This window comes from Pyrus communis, chromosome 14, assembly GCF_041283825.1.
Source record: "Pyrus communis isolate YQ-2024b chromosome 14, ASM4128382v1, whole genome shotgun sequence".
Taxonomy (NCBI): Eukaryota; Viridiplantae; Streptophyta; class Magnoliopsida; order Rosales; family Rosaceae; genus Pyrus; species Pyrus communis.
This window is the reverse complement of record NC_142578.1, coordinates 7,007,421-7,018,402: the sequence shown is the minus strand read 5'-3', so window position 1 is coordinate 7,018,402 and position 10,982 is coordinate 7,007,421. Positions and strand designations below refer to the sequence as shown.

Here is a 10,982-nt window from a genome sequence, read left to right as displayed (position 1 = left end):
ATAAAGTTTTGGGGGACTTTTGGTATTAACTAAAAACATTATTTTCATTGTTGGATTTAAATTTGCGCCTTTTTTTTAATTACGATTAAAATTCTTTTTTTTTTTTTTTTTGTCAAATTACCATTAAAATTGATTAAATTGAATTTGAGTTGTTGGATTTAAAAAGGATGTAGCTAGACACACCACACTAGACCATAACCTAGGAGGCACAACAACCATTGGATGCCAACGACGCACTAATCTAGGGCATAGAAACCTTGCTGCTTATGCGCTCATCTGCAACCAATCTCTCCACCTTAGGCTGCTAACTGGGCCCACATGGGTTGGCCTTTGCTGCTGGTCTTTAGGTGGGCTCCTCTCCCCTTTTACCTTATCTATCCTAGGGAAGGAGAGCATATGCAAATTCCCACCCACAAACCCAAAATTCCCACCTCCAAAATACACTCTTGGAAAAGAATTGGACACAAATTTTGGGCTTTTTTTTTTTTTTCCTACCCCCCCATTTAACCTAAGCATAGATGAACTTCCTTGTGATAGGAGCATATTTAGGCAACTTAGTTGGCTTGTTCTTGTGCATTTACGTTGTTATTTCTTAGTTCTTTAAGTCTTTTAAGTTATTTTCGTATGTTTTCAGGTTCTAAGGGCTAAAGGAGCAAAGAAGTGCATTTTGGGGCCTTTTGGAGCACTATTGGGCTAAGGATGGATAGCTTATGCTTGGAGCCAAAGTGTTGGATGAAATTGAAGGCCTTGTATGCACTTTAGGACATAAAACAAAGGGCCTAGCCCATTCTCTTCCCAAAAACCCATTCTTGCCGTGGCCTTCCCATGCATTTCCAGCATTTCCCACTTCATCATTGCACCACATTTCAACCACATGCACCCAAAGAACCCTTGCCGTGCCTTCCCATGCATTTCCAGCATTCACCCTTCATCATTGCAGCACATTCTCTTCCATATTCCCTCTTTAATCCACATGCATTCATCATCATTCACCCTAGCTTGCAGCCACATGCTTTCCCATTCTTTAAATCAGCCACATGCACAACAAAACATCCCTTTGCCGTGCATAACCTTTGCATTTTCAGATTTCCACCAACCAACCTAGTTGTCATTCCACATGCATTCCCTTCTTTAATCATTCCTAGCTGCCATTCACATGCTCTCCCATCCATTCTCTCCCTATAAAACCATGTAATGCATTCATACAAACCATTCCCATTCACCACAAAACAATCACACAACACATCAACACAAAACACCCATTCTTGCCGTGCATCCCCTTCCATTTTCTGCACCTTTTCTCCTCCATTGCAGCCACTCCAACCACTCCCCACTCCATTCCACATACACCTAAAGCCCTAAACATTTCCTTAGACCTTGTGCCACAACAAAGAGGAAGAAAAGAGGGCCTAAACGTTCATACAATTCAAGTTTGAGTTGTTGGAATGTTTAGGTGTTTCTTTGATTTCAATGTTTAATTTCAATTCTCTTTGTCTTGTACGTATGAGGAACTAAACCCCCTTTAGCTAGGGGGTGATTCGAAACCATGTTTATGCATGCAATATGAATTGATTACCTTTGGTTGGAATTTCATAAGTTGTGGATTCAATTTGTTTAACCGTTTGATTGATAACTTATTTATGTATGTTTATTGAGAGTGCACGCTTAATTTTCATGCATGAATATGACGCTAGAATATAAGTGAGTTTCACCTAATAGTTATGAACTTATATTCACAAGTAGTGGAGGTTGCTTATAAACAATCGCGTTAAATGAATTCTTGGCACTAGTTTCATGCTCATCATAGTAACGAAGGCCTCGTCAACACTTATAGTTTTCATGATGCTTAATGATCTTTGATTGTATCTTTATTGTGCTTTTCACGTAAAGGACTTTTGGAGAATGTTGTGAATTGCGTTGCGCAAACCCATCCAATTCATTAACTTAAGGAGAACTTGACGGTTAATTTAAGCGGACCTAATTAACCCGGGGTGTTGAGTTTCATAATTTATCGGAAGACCAAATGAAAATCATCTTGTATGCAAGTGTAACATGTGTGGAGAAGAACCCCTTAGCTATTCCATCATCCATTGATTCATCACAATTTGTTTTATAATCTGTTTTAATTATAATCTGTCCATTTAATTTAATCTCATCCAAACACAATCCCCCCATATTGTGTTAAGTCTTAGTCATTATAATCTGTCTTATTTTGGTTTTTAAGTATTTGGAGTCACAAACACTTTCAAATTCGTCCAATTCAAGTTCTAGTTTCTGTTTGAGTCAATTTGATTGTTTTAGGCAGTTTGAGTGTTTCAAAGCTGTTCTGAGTCATAGTAGTCTTGTTAAGAGTCTTTACGTTTATTTTTGTGTTTTTGAGTCAATTCAAATTAGATTAGCACCCCTAGTTAATCCCTGGTTAGAACGATCCCTACTTACATCATTACTACAATTGTCACAAATAGGGTTTAATTTGTGTGCGTTTAATTATCGCATCAAATTTTGGCGCAGTTGCCGGGGATTGGCAAAGTTGCTAATCCCTTGTCTTAAGTCTTGTTTAAATTGTTTACTTTCTGTTTTGTTTTAATTTTTGCACCGTGTGTATGTGTTTTGTTTTTGTGCCGTGTGTGGCAACTTGTTTTCTTACTTGTGCCGAGTCTATTAAGTTGGTTACTTATCTTGTTTACTCTTGTGTGTAGATACTAGTTTATGACCCGTAGCTCACAACCTGTTTGTGAGCATATCTCCGACTTTGACGGTGATTTCGAGAGGACTTTGAGAAGGAAAAAGAAATCGCAAGCGTCTACTCCTTCTAGTCCCGAACTTGAATTTAAAGAGGAAGTACCAACCATGGCAGTGGACAATCGGACCATCAAGGAGCTTTCTGCCTCGGGTTTGGCCAATGCAGCCCCTCTTTGCATCCAATACCCCAATGCAGCCCCTGAGAAGACCGATGAGTTTGAACTTAAGTCTAGTTTATTACATCATATTCCTAAATACCATGGGTTGTCCATGGAAGATCCTAACAAACATCTTAAGGAATTTGAAGTAGTTTGCTTAAGTATGACACCCATCAACGTTGATGGGAGTATTTTGAAGATGAAGGCCTTTCCATTCTCACTTATGGACAAGGCCAAAGATTGGTTGTTTGAATTGTCCCCTGAAACTGTCAATTCTTGGGAAAGTATGAAACGTGCATTCTTAGAGAAATTCTTTCCCACTGCAAAGATCATTCTCTTGAGGAAACGAATTAGTGGCATCCAACAAAATCAAGGTGAGTCGTTTCCATCTTATTATGAACGTTTTAAATCACTTGTTGCTTCATGTCCACATCACCAAATGAAGGAGGAGCTGCTCATTCAATATTTCTACGAGGGACTCCTTCCCATGGAACGTCAAATGCTAGATGCTTTGGCGGCTGGTGCATTAGTGGACAAAACTCTAGTGGATGCCAAAGCTCTAATTGCCAACCGAGCACACAACGCTCACCTTAAGAAGTGGACACAATGCAATCACCTTAAGAAGTGGCAAGGAAGTTAGAACCACCTCACAACCACCAAAATCAAGCCAAGAAAAGGATGAAAGGTTGCTGCAAGAGGAAGAGAGCAAGGGCAAAGCCACGGAAAGGGTGGAGCAACCTTTGCCGCAACCACTTCAAGCTCCTAGGCCGTCCAACAATCAATCTCGGTTCTCCCTCCATCTGAATGTTCACCTTACATCACATAACCTTTCGAGTTTTCACAATATCTTATAAAGATATGTTTATTTGCTCTAGGACCCAACTTTCCAAACTTATGTGATTGATTATGAACAAATCCAGCACAGCCCTAAGGACGTAAATTACCCATATTAGGTTTTACATCATTCCAAAGTTCATATGGGGTTGAGGGAACCGTCTTTGAAGGTACATGGTTAAGTATACATGTCATAATCAATAATGCACCACCTCAGAAAGATATGGAGCGATTTGCTTGCGCCATCATAGACCTATTTTGTTGTGGCGTGTAAGGAACAGAAAATTGTTTGTGTATCCCCTTACTTTCACAAAAAACCTTGAATTGGTCAGACAAATACTCGCGTCCATGATCAATGCAATGAGCTTTACAGTCTTCCCTTTTGGATTCTCAACCTCAGCTATGAAGCATTTGAAACAATCTAAAGCTTTGTAGCGATGAGCAATCAAGTACACATAGCCATATCACATGTAATCGTCAATCAAAGTCAGAAAATAAGAGGCGCCATGATGGGCCTTCACACTCATTGGTCCACAGATGTTAGAGTGGATTAACTCTAATGGTTAAGTAGCTCGAACAACCTTTCCAAAAGGCTTTCTAACTGCTTTGCCAGCTAAACAAGGCTTACAAGCAAGCAGATTGACATTAATGAGTGACCCCAACAGCCATTCTCCAACTAATCTTGTCATTCTTCTTGCCCTATATGCCCTAGTCTACTATGCCATGTTTCAGAATTAACATGTTTAATAACAATTATTAAAGAAGTAGAAGAACAAGAAACAATCAAATCCAAGCAAACAAAATCATTCTTTATTGAACCATATCCAATTTCAACTTGATCCAAATAGATCATAAGTCTAGACAGGCTTAAGTAAAAACAATGTCCTTCATATAAAAGTACAGTAACTGAAAGTAAATTAAATTGCATTCTAAGGGCGTGCAAGACATCATGCAGAAGTAGTTAAAACTCAGTGCTTAGTTGAAGTTGATATGAACCAACTCCCAAAGCTTCTGTACGACTTCCTTCACCCACATACACCTAGTGTGACTTTGTTGGAAAGCGTTGATAATTTTCGAACCCCCTTTTATCTTGCGTCACATGCTTGGTTGCTCATGTGTCTACAATCCAATTGTTAGACATGTGGGCAACATGTATATGCAAACATACACAAACAATGACAGATTTAGGGTTAGGGATTACCTTTCTATTCAGCTTAGTACAATTACAAGCAAAGTGTCCATTCTTTTTACAATTAAAGAACGTTGACTAAGATTTGTCTTTCATGCCACGTTTACCTCTGTGGACCTTGATCTTAATTAGAATTAGGAGCAAGCTTTGCATCCTTTTTCTCAAACTTGGTCTTACCCTTTACTTTGAATTGGTTACCATTTCTGGACCCACCTTGAGTCAAAAGGGCAGTACTATGGGTCACCACTTGGCACTCACCTTCTAGTTCAACATGACGCGAGATGTCATGAAAGTTCTTAATATGATCATTATGCATCATAATCTGTTTAAGGGCATCCAACTAGTCTGGGAGGGACCTAATCACAGCTTGGACTTGCTGTTCATCGGTGAGGATACTCCCAGTAGCTTTCAAACCTTGTATCATGCTGGACATCTTCCTAAGATGTTCAAGTACATAATGCTTAGGATCCATCCTATAAACCTAAAACTTCAAGACTAGACTTCTTAGCCTAGTAGTTGAGGTTCCACCAAAAGAAAATTTCAACTGGTCCCACATGTCCTTGGCGATCGAGTACCCTTCATACTCACCAATAAGATCATCATGCATGCTACTTAACATAGTAAAGCGCACATTTCGATCTTTCTTGAACCAAGATTCATAAGACCTTACTCTATCCGCATGCACAGTGGTTCCATCTCTCTCAAGATCAGGCTCATCCATCGAAGCCTCCAAAGGTTCCAAGAGCTCTTGTTCATTGAGAAAATATTGGATCTTCCTATGCCAAATATCATAGTTGGTTCCAACCAGCTTTTCTCCTTTAATCAAATCAGCAACATTTTTGGCACCATTTCTTTCTACAAGGGTGAAATAATTTTGACATTATTAATTACACATCTTACATTTATTTATTTCAAAAACTCATTAGAAAATATTTCACTTTTTCTCCTAGGTTGAAATTGAAAAATCCGCTAAGTCGCTCGTAATTACCATTCAATTCTAAGAGTCAAGATCATATTTTCTAATTATTTTTGAAATAAATCTTATTTAAACATTATTATGTTTTAAGCTTATCCATTTTTCATGCAACATCCAATTGAGTGCATAATGATTAGGGCTTTTAGACAATGGGCTCGACATATGGGCCTCCGTAAGTGCTGCCAGGTCAAATCCAGAAGGGGTGGCAACACGAAGCTTTTAAAAATTGAACCTCTTTGACACCTAAAGAGTCTCCATAAAGATTTTTCCTCTACACCACATCAAATAAGAGGTGACCATTAGTGAACCCTAGTCTAACTCAATAGAGAAATGAACATCGTTCGAAAGGAACCTATTTCTTTACAAAAAATCATTCAAAAAGAAGGGCGTATAAGAAGAATTCAACCATTAAATTTGGAAGCACAGTGCTCTATGACGTTATTAAAGAGTGGTTAACTTTGAAAGAACAAGTGACGCGATTCCCAATTTCCTTCCAATCCATCTAGCTCTAGACGTTAACTAAAGCGCTTTTTTTGGGAGGCAACCAAATTTTTTTTCTAACTCTTTTCTTTTTATTTCGTTTAATTTATTTTTCTGCTTTTATTCCTAATTACAAAAATAAATAAACTAAATCAGAGAGAAAAAAAAAATTGCAATTTTTAATTCTTATTATTTTTCTTTACTTATCTAATTAGGTTTTTGATTTGTGATTGCAGGCTGCATTTGGAACTGATTCGGTCTAATCTCAACGAGAATTTACTTCATTTTGTTCCAACTAGGATTCTAAACTTGACCCCATTATGTATTTACTTTATTTTTATCTCATCAAGAATAAATTATGATCCTTGGGATAATTCGTATTTAATCATGGCTTTATTCTGACCATTAACAATTGCAGTTTGCCTAGGACACAACCAAGCCATATCCAATATGAATCCTCACACACTCCTATTTACATAAGGACTTGATCGAATCAACCATTTCTTGGGCTAAAAGCCCAGTGGCGTAAAGGATATTTACTGAGCCGAGGATTATAACTTTCCAGCTTGGGTTAACCCATTCTCAACCCAAATTGTTATTTAAGGCTCAAACAGTTACTTGCAATTTTTTGTTTTCATGCATCTCAATCCCTTTTATGTTATAGAAAAAAATTGTGTCACTGAATATTCTATGAGTTGAGAGTTATCATGGCCTAAAATTCGAACTGGATAACGTGGTCTTAAATTCAAATTTTATGATACAATGATTTTTAATTTAATGGAAAATGAAAATGCAAATTATAAAGTGATTTTCGAGAATATAAACACGTGAACTTTAAAGATAATGAGATAGTGTATAATCTTGTGGAGGCTGGATATTGCTCACACTGGACGTCACATGAATGTTGCTCATATAATATTACAATTATTTTTTTGGCACACAAAGCTGACGCTTTCGAACAGAAGTAAATTCAACAATTGTATGTTAGACTCACATGTATTAAAGAGTATGTTATTACGTGTGCGTTAAAAGCATCTTCAAAGGATTTTACAAATGTTGTTCTACAAATGCAAGTTTGGTTACCAAAGTGACACTTTGTTCTACAAATTAGTAGCATTTTTACTCTGATTTCAAATAAATAGAATAAACAACTTCAACTAGAATAAGATTTTGACTCCAGCCCTTTCAACCTTTATTCATTTCAATTCTCCTAATTTAATTCCTTTCATTCCAATTACGAATCATTGGACAAGTTATCGAAGATTTGTGGAGTTTTGATGAAGATGCTTTTGAATAGGGTTACTAATTATTTTGTGTGTAATTTTCTCTTTGTTGCTAAAACTTTTTGACACAGTACAAATTTACATCAAAATCATTATTAAACCAGCTTTCTTTTACATCTTTTCTATACAATCAATTCAACAAGGTCGTCCAAATCAACGGCTGGGATCAATCAAGCAATCAACTAGTATTCAATTTCTTTGGCATGTCATCAGACACTGACTGTAGAAACGAAACAGACGAAACTTTCTCCCGAATGGTCTCCAATACTTGAGTAGCCGAAGGCCTCAGTGTCGGTGACTGACGCAAGCACGTTGCTGAAATACCAAGCATGGTCTTGGCCTCTTCGACGTCAAACCCCGCAGCGCCCAACCGCGGGTCCACCAACTCGGCCACCTCCGCTGCGTCACAACCGCCGTACCTCAACCTGGGCCCCACCAACGTCGTCAAGAACTGCCCTTTTTCGGAGCAAAATGCCTCCATTCCGGTCACGAGCTCCAAGATCAAAACGCCGAAGCTGTATACGTCGTTTTTCTTCGAAGCGATTCCTGTTCGGAGGTAGTGCGGGTCGGTGTAACCCGGCGAGCCCATCATCGTCAAGACATGATTTCTCATCGACGACGGCGGTTGGACCGTCGAGGAAAACCCCATCTTCGCCGACCCGAAATCGCAGAGCTTGCAGTTGAGATTTTCGTCGAGCAAGATATTTGAGGCTTTGATGTCCTTGTGAACGATTTGGAGGGCGCATTTCTCGTGGAGGTATTCTAATGCTTGTGCGATTTGGAAGGCGATTGCCATTCGGTTCTTCCATGGCAGCGCTGAGGTGGCGTCTCCGCCGTGGAGCTTCTCTTGGAGATTTCCGTTGGCGACGTACTCGAAAACCAGAGCACCCTCCTCTGTTTCACATAAAAAAATACAAAATATAATTATTTGAATAAATTGGATTGAACCCACAAAGAAAATAAGAATAAATCACAAATTAATATCAAGAAAATTGTACTCTACTACAACCCATCTGACACAAAAATGTTTAACGTGTTGCTGAGTGGAGGATACACTAGATGCTTATTTAACAAGCAAGTTTTCTCAAGAAGTAATCACTAAGAGCTTTTTTTAATACTCTACTACTTGAATCCAATCTTTTAAACTAAAAAAATAATTTTCAAGTTTTAGACTTTAAAAACTTGTTTGGTACAATTATTTTAAAAAACTGAACTCAAGATTAACTCAAAAACATAGTCTATTATCTAAAAACACAAAAAATAAATTTTTAAAGTTTTTAAACTTAAAACTCATTTCTTTCTTTTCTCTCCCTTCTCCCTCACTCCAAATATATCTCTCTTTTCTTCGTTCTCACTCCTCCTTCTCTTTTTTTTTTTTTTTTTAATTTTTTTAACCTTTTTCATCTTTCCTCGAATTCACTCTCTTTATTCTCTCGGTTCTTTCTCTCACTCTTCTTCCTCTCTATCAAAAACCATGTTAAGCACAAGCCTGAACATGTCCTTAATTTATGGACTGACCTTGGTTGTCGGAGTAGCCAAGAAGCTTGACGATGTGGTGGTGCTCAAGGCGGAGGAGAATATCGAGTTCTTGCTTAAAAACCCGGCTCAGCCGCTCGCTGCCGTTGTGGACCTTAATCGCACAGAACCCATCACTGGAATTAGGGTCCGGGTTTCGCGCCAAGTACACATTGCTGAACCCTCCAGTTCCAATCACCTTGGAGAAGCCATCAGTAGATCTCTCTATCCAATCCCACCTCAATTTCTTCACGCTAAACTCCCCACTTTCTTCAATATGGTCCTCCTTCTCGACGTCGATTCGATTTTGCTTGCGTTTTGATCTGAATCCGAAACATCTGATTACCACCATGACTGAAACAATGAGGAAGGCAGCGGCGGCGGAGATTGTGAGAGATGTGATGAGGGTTTTGGAAGTGTCAACGGGGGAAGATGGTTTTAAAGGGGAGGTTGACGGTGGGTTGGTGGAGGAGAGAGAGGAAGAGAAGGAGAGAGAAAGGAGGGTGGTGGACCTGGTGGTGGTGGTTGGGATGGAGCGAGAAGCCTCGGAGAAAGTGGAGAGTGAGGAAAACAAAAGTATGGAGGTGAAGAAGTAGGAGTAACAGCAGACAAAACTGTAAGCGTGTGGTCTTTCTGTAACAACTTCGTCTTCTTCTTTGAGGTGAGATTTGGCCATGGAAGGAGGCACAATCTGGCAGGGGTGATCTCGATCTAGACATAAAAGAAACAAATGGGCAAGCTTCCCTCCTACTTTCCCACATATGGAATTGAAAAAGGAAAAGGAAAAAGAGCGTGTATTTAGATCTCGCACCAATCAAAATCAAGATCTTAGCCTTTTTTTATTTATTGATTTCATAAATTGAAAAGCAAGAGAAATATTTTAGTGTGCCGAGAAAATAACCCGCCTGGTACACCATATGTCATCATATAATTAATTAAATTTTTATTTTGAATTTTTAACAAATTGTATTATTACATTTAGTGTACTAAGTCGTGTTAAAAAACACACTAAAAATCTCTCCCCATTTTCCCATTTCCTTACCAACAACATTTAGACAACTACAATAGGAATATTTTTTTGGCCGAATTTCATAACTATTGGCAGAAGAAAAAATTATTTAGCAAGTGATGGATTGTCCTAATCTATAAGGTCTTCAGTTTAACTTTTTGCATCATGAGTTTAAACCCCTCTTCCTTCTCTCAATTTAATATTTAGAGAGTGCTTGAAAGATAATTTATCACCTCTGTTATTCAAAGACATTACTTCTTGACAGCTATATGACTTGCGGATTGTTTATTTTGAATAAAGGATAATATCTACAGTGAAGAAGTGAGAGGGTAGACTTAGTTTCACAATGGACTAATAATATAACTTGCGAACTTAGGATATGAATTATGTTAAACTATAAAAATAAAGTAAGAATAGTAAGTTGTAAAAAAGATGTGGAATTAGTCACTTGTACGAACGAAGTATTTGAATTTTTTTTGGGTAAAGTATAAAAAACTACCTCAGCTATTGATATCACGACACTTTCATATCTTATCTTTTTAAATTGACAATGTCATACCTCATCTTACGAATTTGTGTCAATGTCATACCTCCGTCAGTTTTTCTGTTAAGTGCTGACGTGGCTAGATACGGGGACCACTCACTAATCCAACTAGATTAAAATATAATTAAATATATTTTTTAATAATTAAAAATTTTAAAAAAATTATATTAAATCTCTCTCTCCTCTCTCTCTCCCCCCATCTCTCTCGCCTCTCTCTTTTCTTTCCATCCCCAAAACACCGTCACATCATTC

At 38.0% G+C, this 10,982-nt stretch overlaps 1 protein-coding gene across 1 annotated transcript; it reads right to left on the bottom strand.

Moving 5' to 3' along the window:
* Positions 1-7,739: 7,739 nt before the first annotated feature.
* LOC137711916 (putative receptor-like protein kinase At4g10390) lies at positions 7,740-9,980 on the bottom strand. The gene is made up of 2 exons (XM_068451068.2): positions 9,181-9,980; positions 7,740-8,556 (listed from the first exon to the last, which is right to left on the bottom strand). Exons 1-2 carry the CDS (start codon positions 9,851-9,853, stop codon positions 7,841-7,843), a joined length of 1,389 nt encoding a protein of 462 aa, XP_068307169.2. The 5' UTR covers positions 9,854-9,980; the 3' UTR covers positions 7,740-7,840.
* Between the last annotated feature and the right edge of the window lie 1,002 nt (positions 9,981-10,982).